The 18393-nt window shown below is 40.5% G+C and overlaps 1 protein-coding gene across 2 annotated transcripts in view; it reads left to right on the forward strand.

The window, feature by feature from the left end:
- Positions 1-18393, forward strand: part of APBA1 (amyloid beta precursor protein binding family A member 1) — a 147108-nt gene that overhangs the window by 90675 nt on the left and 38040 nt on the right. For both annotated transcript variants that reach the window (XM_084629719.1, XM_084629718.1), the window contains exon 2: positions 3153-4360. In XM_084629719.1, coding sequence (XP_084485845.1) covers positions 3206-4360 — 1155 coding nt within the window. In that variant the 5' untranslated portion in view covers positions 3153-3205. The remainder of the gene's footprint in view (positions 1-3152; positions 4361-18393) is intronic.

The following is an 18393-nucleotide window of genomic DNA, read 5'->3' on the forward strand; positions in this document are numbered from 1 at the left end:
TTCACGTTTCCTTGACTAATGTGGATCTAATTCTCTGTGTTGGACAGAAAATCTGTAATAGATTCATAGAAATCATACATGGAAAATACATTTCTTTGCCACTGGAGGATTCTTGTTCACATACTTTTGACTAACACTCCTGCATTTTCTAATATTTCTAATGAAAAAGTGTCTTGCATGGTGTATTTTTCTTTTTCTGCTGTGTTTAAAATCCTTTTGGACGAAATGGGGTTATTTTTGTATGTGGTATCTTCACCTGCTCAACCACGTTTCACGTGATTTCTTTACAAATTGTTATTTAACAATTAGTTTGCAATTACATTATAATTTAACATTAAACTTATTCTTTAAAGTAGAAGTAACACACATTGGAGGCTGAAGACAACATGCTAGATTCGCTCAGGCCTTACACTGGCATAAACTCTGGTGGTAGAAAGTCTGTCCGAAGATCGGGGCCAAGATTCTTTTTCAAATGGCTAATTTTTTGGGTGCCTTATCTTTTCAGTTCCCACTTTGAGACACATGCACCGGCTTCAGTACATTTGGCACAAATTCTACATTATATGTGTGTGAAATATTTTTATTGATATCTGACACACATTTATAGTACCTTCAAATTACAAATGTTCTGGCTAATGGGCACCTTTCCCCCTTAGGCTGCATTCTTGTGAGTGTCTTCCTCTCCTCCCCTTCCCCTCCCCTTTTCTGGGCTCTGAATAGTTATTTATTATTTATTTGAGGGCCTCTCTAGTAATTATGTGATTGTGTTTGGCACAAAAATAATCCATGAAATGAAAATGTGATGTATGGCTTCATATGGCAAGTGTCATGGTTATGGATTTAATTAAGACCACTCCTTATTTTAGAAAATACACTGAGACTAGAATACTGCAGTGTAGCAGAATCCTTGTGTTGTTTACATTGCCACAGTCTCCATTTGGTTTGACTCACTGGGCTCTGCTTGGTACAGCACCCGAGGGAGAGAGAATGGTGGTCAAAGGTGATATGCTCCCTTTATGCCTTTCCATTTCTGGGACTGGTTTGGGGGCCCTTTTATACGCTAGCACAAGTTAACTGCTCCAATTTCCCCTGTGGCCACAAGAGCTGCCCAAAATGCCACCAGGTCAGAGAAATGGTGGATGGGGTGGCATAGGGCCATGAATCCTTGAGAGCTAACTAAACGAGCCACAAAGCTGGCTTATGCTGCCAGACTGGTCGCGGCAGGGGCCAGCATCTGGTGAAATATTGCCAGTTACAAAATGCTTAAAAATCATGAATCATACTGAAAAATATTGCTTTGTCTTTTGGTCTGCCTTCTGAGTTTTAAGCTCCTTAACTCCTAACCAGGACAGGGACCCCACTTACACAGGCCACCGCCACCAATCACCTGTACACTAAACCCAATAACCAAAATTAGACCAAGTATTACAGCCTACAGGAGACAACACTGTTCTGTACCATCAGGAGAGAATAGGAGGGCCTGAGGTGCACCAGTGCTTAAGGCCCCTGCAATGAGAAGGAATTAATTAAATTAGATTAACATCGGCAAGTGACCCACATACCATGCTGCAGAAAAAGGCACACACAAAAATCCAAACCCAAGGTCACTGTCAATCAGACCTGGGGAAAATTGCTTCCCAACCTCACATATGATGATCAGTTAGACCATGAGCATGTGAACAAGAACCAGCCAGCCAGCACCTGAGAGAGAGAATGCTTGGTCCCACCTCAGAACACTGGCCCACCCCATCCAATGTCCCATCTCCAGCCAAGGCCATCTTGGATGCTTCAGAGGAAGGCGACCAAAAAAACCCCAGAATACACTGAGAGTGCGGGAGGGCGGAAATCTATTCTTGACCCCTGCAGGCGGTTGGCTGAAGCTCTGGAGCATGAGCTCTTAGGAACGTAAGACATGAACCGGAAGTGACGCTCAAGGCTGCTGAGCCTTGGCTCTCACCATCACAAGCAACTTTTCTAAACTCTGAGTTGGAGGAATGGTCATTCTTTTTCTCCTCATCCTCTTCCCCTATCATTCTCATGCTTCTCTGTCCCCTGATGCTCTTTCTCACCCTCCTGCCCTCTTCCCTTTTACACATTCTACTTCAGTCTCCTCTTTCATCCATCTGCCCCTTAGATTCAAATGTCCCTCACATTTTTCCTCCCTTTCTTTTCATTCTTCTGCCCCCTCATATTTTCTGTCTTTGCTCCCCATAATATTTTGTTTCTTGTTGGACTTCCTCCCTCTGTGCCTCCTCATGTTCCTCTGCCTTCTTGCTGTTCTCACTGTCCTTCTCCTCCCCACATTTCCCTGTTCATCTCTCTTTCTCTTTTGCCTTTCACATTGCCCTAACCCTCCTGCTATCCCATCACTGTCCAGATCACCACATCCTACACACTTACAGTACTTCCCTGTCCCCTCGCTGTCACTCACACCATGTATTGAGAACAGGGGCCAGCAATCTTCACTGAAGACAGCCTTGTTTCTCTCCTGTTGAAAGCAGTGGGAGATGGCAGCCATATGGAATATGAGCAAAAGTTGACAAGAGGGCTACAGGACAGCAGCAGATCATGCGCAGCCTTAAAAAAATCCCTAAAAAACCCACATAAAATTGAGACACAACATTGGGAGAGCTGGCAAACATGCTGACTGCCAGTGTGCTATGTACGCTGTGAGCGCATGCTCTCACTCTTTGAACAACGATAGAATTTGTTCGTCTAACAGAACACAGAAGATAGAGCTGTGCTTCGGTGCTATATGTAATAAAAACAGAAAACTTCCCATTTTTGCATTTGAAGGGTCAGATTTTGGTTTCAGATACTGCAGACTTGCACCAATGTAATTACATTGCAATAACTAGAATTAATAAATTTTACAGTGGTGTATCTGAGATTAAATTCTTTCCCATAGAATACATCTATAAAAATGTAAATTCTACAGTTCCCCTGGGGTCATGAACCACAGTTCAGGTGTATGATGCTGGTGTAGACCGTCTGCATTACCATCCATTGACTCTGGAGCCAAGAAGGCCATGTATGTGTCTGCTGGAGAAGAAGAGATGCCTTTTGTTGCCACAACATTATATATCAAATCACATGACTTTGTAATCACCGTGGTACTTTATAATCAACTTTCTTTTCTTCTTTCTTTCCAGCCTCGGTAGACAAAATGTCAATAGAATAAGTGGCCTACATTCCAGACCTGGCCATGAACCATTTGGAGGGACCACCTGAGGGGAAGGTGAATGACGAGCCAGCGAACGGAGAGGTGAACGAGTCAGTGGAGGCTGACCTGGAGCACTCTGAGGTGGAGGAGGAGCAGCAGCAGTATGCTGCTTATTACCCGAGACATGCCAATGGCAGCCAAGAAGGACAGTCTGGGCAGGAGGAGGAGGGGATGCTGGCTCGGTCAGCCAGTACTGAGAGTGGCTTCCACAATCACACCGATACTGCCGAAGGGGATGTCATAGCCACAGCAGAGGATGGCTATGACACAGACAGAGTTCAGGAAAATGAGGATGAGAGCGCCTATGCAGTGCAGTATAGACCTGAATCTGAAGAGTACACAGAAAATGCCGAGGCAGAGCATGCTGAGGCCCTTCAGACCCGAACTCTACCTAACCACTTACACTTTCACTCCATTGAACACGAGGAAGCCATGAATGCTGCCTACTCGGGGTATGTCTACACTCACGGGCTCTTCCACCGAGGGGAGGACGAACAGTACGCTGAGCCCTACGCCGACTATGGACTGCAGGAGCACGTGTATGAGGAGATAGGAGATACACCTGACCTGGATGTCAGGGAGGGTCTACGACTCTATGAGCAGGAGAGGGAGGAAGCTGACAACTATCGCAAGGAAGCTCTGGGTGCCCGCCTTCACCACTACGATGAACGGTCCGATGGAGAGTCTGACAGCCCTGAGAAGGAGGCGGAATTTGCTCCTTATCCAAGGATGGATAGTTATGAACAAGAGGAAGATATTGATCAAATTGTGGCTGAGGTCAAACAGAGCATGAGTTCTCAGAGCCTGGACAAAGCCGCTGAAGATATGCCAGAAGCAGAACAGAACTTGGAATGCGCCCATACTCCCGGTAGTGGGACTCTTGAGAGCAATGGTCAGCTCCCAGCTGGCTCCAAGCCCACAGTCAACTCAGGAGAGTCAGTGCAGAGATACAGCAAGGAAAAAAGGGATGCGATATCTCTGGCTATTAAAGATATTAAAGAGGCTATTGAGGAAGTGAAGACAAGGACCATTCGTTCTCCTTACACCCCAGATGAACCAAAAGAACCCATCTGGGTGATGAGACAGGACATCAGCCCAACCAGGGATTGTGATGATCAGAGGCCACTAGATGGAGATGTAAGTATATGAAGCTATTAGCTTACTTGCTACAAGTGAAGGAATGAAGAATACATAACATACATATGTCTGTCTCTCTCTTGTGCACACGCACACACACGTGCACTCTCTCACACCCATGGTAAGGCACACTATGCTTGTGTGGCTCATTCTGTTCCTGTTAAGTATTTAAAGCTTTACCTATTTTAATTCTGTATTTTAAAGGATGCATAAGTAGTGGACCTTTGTCTTATCGATGGGCCATGTTAATCCTTCGTGAAACGCCACAGACATCAGTAGAGTTACACCAGAGATGAATTTGCCACAAAAGGTTTGATTGCTCTCTTGCAGAAACAAGTGATATTATTACATTTTTCCAACATTTGTTGACTAACTGATTGGTTAGAATGGCCATTCAGTTTATCTCAGACTATAAGATTCTGCAGGCTCCCATCAGTTATGGGTTTGCCAACTACAAGAAAGTGCAAATTTACAACACTGTTAGTTTAATTGTAAAATCGAATCACCCTCATGTTTGAACTATATATTAAAGGTTATTTCTTCAAGTGTACAGTCTATTACAGGGTTTGAACTACCTTATCTTTAGACAATGTACCCAACTTGCGTCAGGATCAGCCCAGAACTGCTCAGCTTATACTCGTTGCCATGTACAGTTAGTTGTCCGTGTTAAATTTATGGCTTCTCTGTATTTCTTCCTCTTATTTTAATAGTTTTCAAAACAACTTTTAATCTTATTAAAATGTATGCCTGAAATGGAGGGGGCCAGTAGATAAAATCAGTAGGCTAAAGTCATCCCTGAAGTAATACAGTTAATGTCAGCCAAGTTTTATCCCAGGGATGAATGCGGCCTAAAACTGTGTGTGTGTCAATTCTCTTTAATTCCTATGGAATCCTTTCTTGGTGTCTGCTGCTGTTGGTGGTAAAACCATGTATAGTTTAATCTTCTAGCTTCCAGTTTAAATAAAAATTAAATATTAATGGCCTTACATGCTTCCATCCATTAAACCCTGAACACCTCAGCCTTGCTGTAATATCAGCATGGAGTTTGGAATATGAAAAAGTGATGTGATCTGGCCAAGATAAGTAGCCTTCATGTTGTTGTTCTTTCTTGGAAGACTGTCAGAAATCCGGAAACTTTTAACTTGTAAGTGAATTGCAAGCTGGATCATGTCACATCACATAATGCCAACCCTTTGTAACAAAGAAGATTAATTGCAATAATTAATTTATATTATTCCAGAATAGAGTCAGATACTGGTAATCTTATTCCTGCTTGTGATCTCATTGCCTGCAGTGGGACTACTTGCTTAAGGAAAGGTAGAAGCAGGATTTGGCAACTACTGCCTAAAATAAATATAATTCCATTTTAACATCCTGGTTTTACAAGTGTTTTCTAGCTTTGTATGTATGGATTCCACATACAGTCATGGAAACTCTTAAAGTTATATCTGTGTATCTCTTTCTTAAAAGGAACAGGGCATTGGGAGCTGTGGCTGCTCAGCACCTCTAAAATCAAGCCTGTAATACTTGATAGAGTGTGTCATTGTCCATCAGTCGGCATATGACACTAGAATTGTGATATCCGGATACATAAGAGCTAAGGTGACTCATTCTGGCATGTGTTGTAAAACACTAGTTTATTTTTTATGATGTGAGTTTTTAAATCAAAAAATCATGATTATTTTTCTCTCATCATCTAAATATATGCCACATTAGTCCATGCATCATCTCATTACAGCTTTTGAGCAATAGATTCTTTGTGTTTTCTTTCTGCCATGACAGCAGTCACACAAAATACTCCTTGTTTTCCTAATGGTTTCAGGTTCACTATCCTAAAATACTGATGATGGCCTCAAGCACATTAGGTTGAAGGGATCCTGAAAGGGGCTGAGTTCTTCGTAATAGGTGCTGAGCTTGCTATGCTCCATTTGACTGCATTTCTCATGAGGATCCTCAGCACTTTGCAGAACTGGACCATGTATGTTGCACTTGTGGATCCTAATGTGGTGCGCTTGTATAGTGATGAAAGCAGGTGTTTCTCTAGGTCGTTATTTGCAACTGATATTACAGTACGTTAGACTGAGCTTTTTGGGTTAGGGGCCGTCTTTTGCTTTCTGTTTGTACAGCACCTAGCACAATGGGGCCCTGTTCCTCATTGGTTTCTTTTGGTGCTGCTGTAATACAAATAATAAATGATGCTGATAGTAGCCGAAGCTCATATGACAACTAGATGCTGATAGGCTTTCAGGCAGCCTAAATTCTGAGAAGCAGAAAGAGTGACTCAAACTAGCAATGTAGAAGATCTGTGGCAAACTGAAAGATGTACGTCCCACTTGAAGAGAAGAGAATGGGGGTTGGATTTTTTTTCAGTAACAATAGTTGCTACTTCTTGCAATGTTTGTGATGCTTCACTCAAGTATCACTTGGCACACACAGAAGTCTGAGTAAATCCATCTTCTTTAACAGAGGGTGGATTGAACTGCTTAGCAGCTTGCTGAACAAAATGGTATTGCCTTCACTAAGTGGATCAATTCTTATAATAAAAATACTGTAGAACCCTATTTATCAGACCATAGAATTTTTTTTTCCAGACAAACAAGATTTTGGAAAAATTAGGGGTTTTTCAATATAACTGATGCATTTCAAAAATGTAACTCAATTTAATCTGTAACTGTGGTTTTCAACTAAGAGGGGATTTGATTAATGGAGGTTTTATTTTACTTAGACTGATTTTATTTTACTTAGACTGATTTTTCAGAAGTACTGAAAATCTTAAAACTCTGACCATGGTCAGTACTCCAGCAAATCAGGCCCTTATTATATTACATTCTTTTCAAGTGTGTCCTACAAATGGTCTGTTTTCCCTCACAGCTCCTGTAGAAATCAGCTTTCATTTCCAAAATTACTCTTTCTTGTAAAATGTTTGCAATCCTTTTGTGCTGTTAACCAAATAGTGACCAAACCTTAAGATTAGAGTAATAGACTTGTGTCACTTAGCAAGCAGTTCTCTGAGAGGTGATAAAGCCATGGAGACAGCAGAATGATCTGCAGGTGACCGTATTAAATATAGCAGGTTTTGCTTTTTTTTTTAGCGGCAAGGGAAAGTAAATGTCACCCTGTACTGCTGAGCATTTGGATGATAGTGTTAAGATTGGATGCTTTGTAGGGGATAAAGTAGAAGGGTTCAGCAGCAGAGATAAGATGCTGGCTCACATTGGGGTGCTTAGAGTGGGGAACTAGCCAGCAGTTAGGAAGAGGGATGGAGATTATGTGAAGTAATGGATAGGATAAGCAGCTAGTAGAGGGATAGAGGAAGGAAGGACCAATTATGGATATGTGTGCTTGTCTTCAGGATACTCAGGGTTAAATCTGGTAGCAAGTTCCATTCATTCATATGTATTTTTCCCAAAACAAATGCTTAATGTTATGTATGAAAAACAGAATAAAAGTGCCAGCAGTCCAGCTCTTATGAGCAACTCTACAATAACTAGCTGTTATGCTCATGTGATGTAGAGAGGAGGGAAAAGATTTTTTTGTTTCAAACTTAACATTTATACCTATAAGCAGTGAATAAAAAAATGAATAAAATACCCAAATTTCCACTTAAGAAGGAGTGAGCCAAACTGTGTGCTGATACACGCCCTGTGCAATCCCACTAACTTCAGTGTGCTTCCACAGCAAGTGGGCCCAGAATTTGGCTCCATTAAATTTAAGTACAACGAGCTAAATTTTCACACATGCACGTGCACGCGAATCGATCTGTACTTCTGGATGTCCAATGTCCGGTGCAGCCCCAAGACTTGGATTTTCAGGTGCAAATCAGGTAGTTAGAACAGCACATCTTTTGGCTTTTCATGCACCTTTGTCTTTGGACCTCAAAAGACATGCAGTAGGATTTCCCTGGTATCAGTGCTTGCGTGTTTGGCAATTTCAATATCTTTCTTGCTTCTATTAGCAGAAATCCTTAAATTTTCTTTAGAATGTACAGCCATATCTGATTGCTAGACAGAGCTCTATAAGTGCCTCCTGTTTAACCCCCCCTTTTTTTTTCTTCTTGAACCTGCACAGTCACTGCAGCTGTGACACCAAGTAACTGAGACACGTCATGGAGAAAACCATGGAGCAGCAGAGTTAGGTTTCTTGCTCAGAATGCCTCGTCTCGTAGGTGCATATCATCCCCTTCTGCAGTAAAACCCGTGGCAGGGGACTCTAAAGGAGAAAATCTCCACACGCATTCCCTCATGAAGACACTAACATGTATATCAGAGGGGTGAGAGTGAGTGATGGGTACTGCCTCAGTCCTTGTAGATCCCCAGAGATGCATGTAGATTGATAGGATGCCAGGGCCATCTGTGCAGAGGCCTGTGTGCTGCTGTGGACCCCTACAGACCCATTCTATCCCAAAGTTCCCTGGCAGTGTCTCTCCGGTGGAGCCAAGCTGTCAGGGACTCCCCTGTTTGGCAATGGTAAGGGAGGTGTCACAGAGACAACTGACCCTGCTCCTCTGCACAATAACGGGGGACAGCTGTGTCTCGAGGGTCCCCTCAGTGCATGGATCTCAGAGGGCAAATGTGGACCATTTGAAGAGTAGTAGGCTGTGATCTTGCATACGAGGGATTTTAAAATTCAGCAAAACGCTCCGGTGTGTAATTTGTGTGGAAGACCCCATAGCACATCTTAAAATCCAAAGTAGTAACAGGATCCTCAGTTGGAGGGGAGTGAATTTACTGGATCCTGCTGCAGAAGGCCAGAGGACGCATCTGTCACTCTGACACATACAGATTGGCAGGTTGTTTCCTTCCAGAAGAGCACCTCTGTCTCCTCTTGGCCAGAGAAGAGGAGCATGCTGCCCTCTCTGCCTCTTGTCACTGGAGGTAAGAAACGATGATTAGTGTCTGACTGATGCCCTCATGTTCAGCTCTAGGAAGAGGGGATTGCTCTCTTCCAACTCAGTCACACATCCCTAGTGCATCGTAGACCAGTAACCCAAGTATTGTTGACAGTGAAGCATTTTTGGCTGTTGTGATTCCAAATCTTCAGTTTCTCAGACATCTCAATCACTGGTGTCCAAAGGCTGCATTCATGAGACTTTTTCCTTTGTATGCCACGTTCAGACAGTGAGGACTACTCTGAAATGAATATTGGTTTTGTTATAATGGTAAATTACACAGATGGATAGATTCTGCTTCACAAAACCAGTCCAGCCTTTGAAGACCAGCCTTTCACATACAAGGGAGCTGAGCTGCAGTGTTTCATGTCGTTCTGGTTCTGGGTCATAGACGTTTTGTTTAAACCTTAAATTTCTGTGTCACTGGTTTTTGTTAGTGCTGGTAACGCCAACACTGGAGCAGCTTCACAGAGATAAAAACATGTTTCAGGTTTTCCACAGCAGGAGTATTCTGTTATTAATGAGGAAATAGAGAAGACTGTTTTAAATAATTTAAGCAGGTTTCAGGTACTGGCTGAACTTTGAAAGAAAGAAGGAAAAGTGACTGACTATATTCATGTGCTATTGTTAGTGCTTTCTTTTCTAAGCAAAGGCTTTAAAGCTGCTTTTTGGAACTGATTTGAGAAGTCAAGTCTTCAGAGGGTGGCCTGTAGATATTATGAAGTCTTAAAATTATACAGCAGGCCCAGTAACCATGAACATTTTAATTGCAAGGGCAGAAGGCTTTATGCTGATTCATCAACCATGTAGGAGAAGGGAGATGTTTATCAATTATAGTGTTGGAAGAGACACACACTCCCTAAAACAGCTCAGGATAGTTAAATTATGGTGAATATTTGATTCAGAAGCCTGTGAATCATTTTTGTGTGTGTGTTCAGTTTTTAAATCATTTCTGGAAAGATAAAGGCAACTGGGAGTGTTTTTTCTTCATTGTAAACCAGAGCACTGCCTGTGATGCTTACCGTTATGAAGAAAGTCTCCTGAAGACGTGGACAAGAACTGAAGTTATTGCTTCAGATTGACACATGGTGTGCGGCTGTTGAGATTCAAAGACAAGTTAAACTCAGGTTACAGACATTAAGAGTGGAGGAAAATCTCACATAATGAGAGAGATAAATAGCCAGAACTGAGCCAGTTTCCAAGAATTCTGCAATGCCAGCTTTTGGTGTGAAGCACCCAGTCCACTGGCTAGATCTGACCCTCTTAATGTATTTATTGGTTTGCTGAACAAACACGGATTCTGTAGAATCTGAGGTTTAATTTTTAAAGGGACGTTTCTAGCCTTTGTGCTTGCAAAGAAAACCCTTCAGATTTGAACGAGTGGAACCTGTGCATGCAGTGGTGGTGTTGTGCTCTGCACAAGAACTCCTTTTCAGAGGTGGATTAAGGTCTCCTGGGACCCTGGGACAGAGCAAGTGGGGGGAGGGAGGAGCTGGTGACAGAATTGTAGCCCCACCCCACCCCTTCCACCTACTGTCCCACCCCATTCTGCCCCTTCCCCCTTGGCCTTGCCCCCGTTTAGCCCATGGTTCTTCCCCGCCCCCACTGTGACCCCAAGACTGGAGACGTTCTATCCCCCTGCCATGACCCTGGGGCCGCAGCGGGGAGTGAGAGCTCCTCCAGCCCTGAGGGCATAGCAGGGAGCGAGATCTCATCCAGTCCCAAGGCTGCTGCGGGGGGGTCCGGGTGCTGGGGCTTCTGCTGAGTACTGGGGTCAGGGCGCTGGGGCTTCCCCTGCCCACCCTGAAGCTTCTACCAAGACTCCAGCCTTCTGCCACCCCACAGTGGATTTCTGCTGCAATGCCCATTTTTCCAGAGCCCCCAATTGGCTAGGGCCCCTGGGCCCATTGGATAATCCACCCCTGTCCTTTTGAAGTCAGTGGAGGAAGTTCTGCATAGGGAGCATCTGCAGCAACAGGTACAGCTGCATTTATTTCATTGTGATTATTCCCACCAAACTTACTGGGGCAAACTCTCAAAATTCAGGTCAAAATTATACCTGAAAATGTGTTTGCACAACTAGTTTTAGGAGTGTTCTGTGCAGGCCAGTTGCACATATTTGGTAGGTTGTTATAGGCAGTTTTCAGCAAGGACAGATTTCTGAAAATTTGGTTTGCCCTATATCTTTATTTTAATGTCTACACCTATGTGCCCGCTCCTTAGCACATGCGGGAGGAGCCATTGAGAGCGCATCCAGCAGTGCATGTCTTTGAAAATGCAAGCATTATCTGAATATTCAGATACAGGCACAGATGCCTTTTTTTCTTTCATTTTCTATGATCATTTTTAAAACAAGAAAGTTAAATACAAAATACTCTTAATGCAAAAATATGAATAAAAATCCAAAAGGACCAAAGTCAGGAAACACAGAATGCTGATTCCTATACCTGCCATAACTGAGCCATATTGTACCTACTGTACTATTTTATTATTGTTACTGATATTTAAAATGCAATACTATAAATGTACACAGTATACACAGGTACATGTTGCCTGCCCCAAAAACAATATATATGTGGGTATAAAAATCTACAACATGCATTGTAATACAAGAGTACTTCTCCACAAGGAGCCAGAGCTACCATTGCTGAATAGGCCCAAACTTTGCATTTCCTGATGTATGACTGTTTAAAATTCAATAATAATGTATTAACGTGGTTTGAGGATTTAATGAATGTAAACAGTCAGTACCTGCCAAGTGTGTGTAATTATCTCTGAAGATTTCTGAAGAGATATACACTTGGAGCTGGAGACAAGGGACCTTTCTTGTAATATCTTGGGTCGGATTTATTGGAGGATAAATTATTTCCTGGAGAAACTCTACAACATATATAAGTAAAGCATACATCTTAATACATGTGTACATGTTTGTTAGTGTTGTTGTCTTAGCTGCCTTTTAACAATATCATTACCTTAACGTAGTAAAACAAAACCATCTAAAATGCATACTGAGGATGAGTTATGGAATAAGGAACTTTTCACCGATAGGTTTCAATCTCCAATCCAGTCCTGATAGGAAGTTTTCATCTAACACCTGTATCCTGGTCTGTGTGAAATGAATGGTTTTAGTGTAGTTTTTAATGGGCAGGGCACAAATCACAGTGGCGATTAACTGACCCCTTGTTGGCAGTCTTAGCAAAGAGACTCACATTTGACCAGATCAGAGTATTAGACTGAACTGTTCTGTCTGTATTGGGGGAAGAAGGGGAGCTGTTGTAGTGAGTGTCTGATGTCTCTGACTACCAGTTTCCATAATAATCCCCATATTCCACATACTTGTAACTTTCCAAAGTGTTCACATTTTGGGCTGAAATTTTCATGATTACTGTCTGCCCAAAAGGGATTCGTCTTGTTTTGGGAAAGTTCAAGCAAAAGCTCTTCAGTTGTTTTACATTAGTGAGAAGAGAAGTGAAAAACTACACTTTTCTCACTGTAAAATCAACATTATTCTTATTTAAGTTATGACAGCACCCAGTGATTTGACATTAAATATATTCTGTAAAATGTTACAGGATGCACAACAAAACTGAGTTAACATTGCTATTGGTACCCTATTTATTTTTTGTATAACATTCAACTGTCCTAGGTGCTTTACAGAACAAATAAGAGGAAAAGTTTCTGCCCAAAGCTCTTCCAATCTAATTTCCATACATTAACAGATAGGTGAGGGAGAAGTTGAGGAAGAGCCAGGGTTCCAATAATAAGATCATATGGTTACCCTTATGAGGCAGGTACATATCTTTAGGGTTCTGTTCAGGGAGTTGGGGTGAGAGAGAAAAATTATTAATTTACTGCCCATAGGCAATATGGCAGAAGGAGTGAGATATTTTTTGGAGTGGGCCTTTGACTCTAAAAAAAAAAAAAAAACAAGTGGAAAGAAAATGCAAGCTGAGACCTAGCAGGTTTCATCTAACCCCCTTGAAGACTTAGACATAGAAAAGTTGACCCTTGATTCAAATGGCACTACTGAATTTTGCTTTGATCAAATATTTGTGGATTCTCCATCCCCCCCAAACCTATGTGTGACAGTGCTAATAAGCTGTTTATGAAATCTCTAGGTATACTGCTGCTAAGAATGGGTAAACAACACCACTTTTCTAAAACAAGAACAGTTCGCTGTGACAAAAGAAGCTCCAGTATTCCTGATATATGTCTTCACAGGATATTCAGTTACATAGCAGGTTAAGCTGGATAGGTCTGACACAATGCACTGCTCTCTCATCTCCTGTTACCAGTTTCATTATTAAACCCAAGCACAAAATAACAGTGAAGCACTAGCTTATTCTCAGGTTTTAAGTGGAGGATGCTTTAGTTACACCTGGACAACACCAAAAACTTAATGGAGAATTTCTGGATGTACCAGGCTGAATATCGGAAAAGACAGGTAGGTGGAAAAGGAAGGAAGAGAAGTGGGGATGCTGCTCCCTTTTTTTCATGTTACTCCCTTTTATACAGCCATTCACAATTCTAATGAACATTAACGTTGGTACAGTAGATCAGTGGACACGTGTATAGTTTGTCTTGCCAGAGTTTGGTTCAGGCTTCTTAACTAGTTTCAAGATTATAAGAACAGTGCTACTACACATTCTTTTTAAATCATATGTTATAAAAGATATCACCTGGAAGAAGCTGAGCAAACTGCCCTTCCTGCTATTTTTTATTGAATCTCTTTTTTTGTACTAGCATGTGAGCTACCTATATATTGTAAGCTGCACACCGTATTGCGCATCGTACCTTTTGCTTTGTGATGCTAAATAAGCCAAATATGTATGAGTCTCTCCTAGACTGAACTTCCCTTCACCTCTATACAGGCGCTGTTTGGGGGTACCTAATGTTGCAACAGTACAGCAAGCTGTATATTGCATGCAGTCTGCTCTTTTAATAAATTTCTTTAGTGTTTTCAATCAGACTGCAGTCATCATCATAGAAAAAATCTTACAGTAAGAATGCAAACATTCCAAATAGAAGGCATTTATATGGTCTTGAATAGATGAATAATTCCAATACTTTTTAGATGTGTGTAGTTTAGTATGCGTTCACCCACACGGATTTGTAATGCTGATAACTCCTGGAGCAACAACGCAAAAAATTTTAAAATATCTGAACTCCTACATGTGGATGATACACTAACAACTAGGCTTATTTATTTATTTCTAATTGAGCATGCCTTGACAGCATTTTAAAGAACTATTTTGGGGACAACATTCAATGCTTAATCTGCTCTAAGTGTCTTTGTTTTGTTTGTTTTTTTGGTTTAAGACGCAATCTTACATTATTTGCTCACACAAAACTACCACCAGCACCATTGTTAGCTTGGCAGCATTGCACACCGGTTATGTTGTTTTAACACACATAAAAACAGAAACAGTAAAGTTTAGTTAGAAAAACAGGAATGGAAAAACAACACAGCTGAGTTAACTAGTGGAACTGTAACTTTTGCATTTCCTGACTCTTAACTATCTATGTAACTCTCTCCCCATGTAACTTGTCTGAACGCTGGGGAGCTTTCTTGGGTAGGGGAAGATTTTCCCCCCTCAGACCATGGTAGCAGAGCTGCATAGCCGAGAATACTTCAGCCTGAAGGCTCAAGTGTCTTCCACCGCTCTTGGTGTCCATTTTTAGAAAGACTCTTCACCTGTTCTTAATCTCTGTCTCCCGCTTCCTAGTCCATACTTTTACTCATAATAGAAGTTTCTACTGTACAGTCAACTTTCTGGAGCAAGATTTAGTGGATGTGAAGTCAAGGACTTCTGGCTTACCTAGCAGCAGGGTTGGCAGTTTCCTGAGACAAACTAATTTAGCACAGAGCGCTGGTAAATACCGGCTTAAACCTAGTTAAAACCGGGAAACTGGGGAAATTAATTGCATCCATGTCCAGCAAGTTAGCATAGAATGAATCTTTTCAAACTTTGGTTATATCCATTCAGAACTGAGGAACACGCTTGGTCTATCCACTACATCTAAGTTGGTTTTCTGTTGTAGAATGCTGTATAGGCAAATGGACCTGGACTAATTGTTTGCAACTCTGCCTGCTTCTGATTGTTTAATGCTTCAAGTCTACAACAATGCATTATTGTCATTTTCATACAATCAGATGTTTGACTTTTGTTTGTATAATATTAAAAATTGAAATTAATCCTGACGTGTAGGTTCTATGAGAAAATATCCAACCAAAATTTACACAAACATTCCAGTGTTCAGTATTATAATTACATATATAAGTATTACACCGACTGCAGTTTTACTTCAATTTAGGGTTGTTCAAATAAAATCTATGAATCTACTGCCTTATGTAACTACAATTTGAATATGTAACTAAAACTAAGTGTAATATGGTATGCATTAATGAAACAGTTTTTAAAATAGAAAATGCCTTTAAACTGGGACTAACTAGATTTTCATGGAATGGTGAAAAAATCATAGAATACTGCCTGGTAAATACTGCCTTTGGTAAATACCTGGTAAATATCATCCTGTCCCTATCTAGTGAAGATCTTAACGAAGGGGTGTTTTTAGTTAGTGGTTCCTGGTGCTTTATTGCTCACCTGTGAGGGGAAAATAGCAGAAGCTTATTTTTTATACCACAATATTTGGTAGGACCTCTAATTCTGTCCTCTTATTGGGTGTGTGTATGACTTGTACTAATGTTATTAGGAGTGTGTGTGTGTGTGAGAGAGAGATAAGAGGTTAGACCTTGTAGCCCAGGATCTGCATGGGTGCCTTTGAGTTGTCCTTAAGGCTAATATGAAAACAAGAAATGTTGTAAGAACCTACTGCTTGTGTAAGAAGTCCCTTTTCATAACATAGTTCTGGAAACCAAGTTTCATCCCATTTGGAGGCAGAGGGAATCCATTCAAGTTCCTCTGCAGAGTCCGACAGTTTCTCCGAAATGAGGATTCCAGTGAAAAGAGCCAGGTTGGTCAGAGATATGACTGCCCCTAAACAGAGCCTAGCCCTGTCACAGTGTAAAGACATTGGTTGGCCCAAAGAAGAAGCAAGCAGTGGGGAAGGTCTTTTTTGTTTTGTTTTGTTTTTTTTAAAAGTTAGGAAACTAGTGATCAAATGTGTTAAATATCTGGTGTTGCCTGCTCAAGGTGGCAAACTTGAATGGGTTGATAAAGTTATGTAAGGACCCAAATGTGTGTGTGTGTTGGTGTTTTAGAGGGGACTGTGTAAGATTCCAATGTTTGCTCAGAACCCGACTTGCATAACTGTGCGAGGAGAATCTTACCTATATAGTCACACTATTGTACCTGTGAAAACTTATTTTGTAAGTACATCTAAAGGTGCTTTTGAAATTAGGACTTTATGGGTCAAATTCTGTGCTCACTTACAACTTATACAATTCCATTTTAATCAACCCCATTGATTCCACCCTTTGTATTTCCAGTATAGTAGTTGTCCTAAAATCCTTTCCAGTTTTGCCTTAGAGAACTAGATATGGCTTCTTCAGTATTAGCAGTGTTCCCTGTTACTCCCTTTTAGGTAGGATAATGGTTCCCAAACCATGGTCCACAGAGAGCTGGTTGATCACATCATGTTGGTTCTCTTTGCTATTCTCTTCACCAGCATCACATTGAAAAGAGTTAAAATACAACAGCTGGTTACCTAATATTACTTTCCCATGTAAGCAGTTGCTGTTGGTGGCTGGCACATGCCGGTTACATGACCATAACTGAGAGCAAGAAGAAGTCCCCATGATTAATGATTGGGAGGGAAGGTGGTCCATGAGACAGTTTCTCCATTAAGGATGGATCCACAATGTGAAAAGAAAAGAAAATTAGAAAACTTGTGGTCTAGACAATACTACAAATATGGAGGTAACATTTGGGACAGGGCCTCTTTTTTCCAGTGTTTGTACAGCTCCTAGCACTATGTGGTCCTGGTCTGTGGCTGGGGCTCCAAGGTGCTACTACAATAAAAATAATAAATAAATGACAATATTGTTATTATTTATTATTTATTTGTTAGGGCTGTCAAGCAATTAAAAAAATTAATCGTGATTAATCGTGATTAAATAATAATAGAATACCGTTTATGTAAATATTTGGGGATTTTTCTACATTTTCAAATATATAATTTCAATTACAACACAGAATACGAAGTGGACAGTGTTCACTTTATATTTATTCTTTATTACAAATGTTTGCGCTGTAAAAAAACAAAAGAAATGGTATTTTTCAATTCACCTTATACAAATACTGTAGTGCAATCTCTATCTTGAAAGTTGAATTTACAAATGTAGAATTATGTACAAAAAAAAACTGCATTAAAAATAAAACAATTTAAAACTTTCAGGGTGGATTTGATTTAAATCAAATTGATTTAAATCATTAGTCAGGAAGACTCAATTTAATTGTGGATTTCTACATAAAAGTGCATTCTTATTAGTTGTTTTAACCTTAATACATATTCTTCACAACTCAGAGATAGATGTAGGTTTCATTTTTAGAAGGTACACACTATACATTTTTAAGTGATTTATTTTGAAAACTTTCCAGATTAATTTTACAGCTATATCGGAAAATGAATGATTGGTTATTTCATTTACCAAAGGTAATAGAAGCAGATATTTATGAAGTCAGTTCACCTCCCAAAATCTCCAATTCAACAGGTTAATCATTAATATTTGGAGGATTTTCTTACCTTGCTGTATTAGGAGGAAAACATCACCAGGCAGACATTTAAATTGTTTTATTTAACTGAAACAACAACCTTATGTATTCTAGATTTTTTTTTCTTCAACAGCAAACATAACAAAACAAGCATATGAATTTTTGAATTTCGTTAAACATTCAGGTTTTTTAAAATCAGGTTGGTTTTTGTTAAAATTGTTTTTAACTAAAATAGTTAAATGAAATATTTAAAAAAAAAATAGACTATGTCAGCCAGGTCAACATGCGAAACTTAAAATATTGGCTTCTGCAGCTAACTCAGTTGTCTTCACCTTCATTTTCTTGTTTGTTAATAATCTGGAAAAGAAAAACCAGCTTTCCTGCTTTTTCAGGACTCAAACGATTTCTCAATTTGGAATGAATTCGTCCAAAGGAAGAAAATATTCTTTCTACACCAGCAGAAGAAGCTA

The sequence above is a fragment of the Lepidochelys olivacea genome (assembly GCF_965140295.1).
Source record: "Lepidochelys olivacea isolate rLepOli2 genome assembly, chromosome: 5".
NCBI classification, from domain to species: Eukaryota; Metazoa; Chordata; order Testudines; family Cheloniidae; genus Lepidochelys; species Lepidochelys olivacea.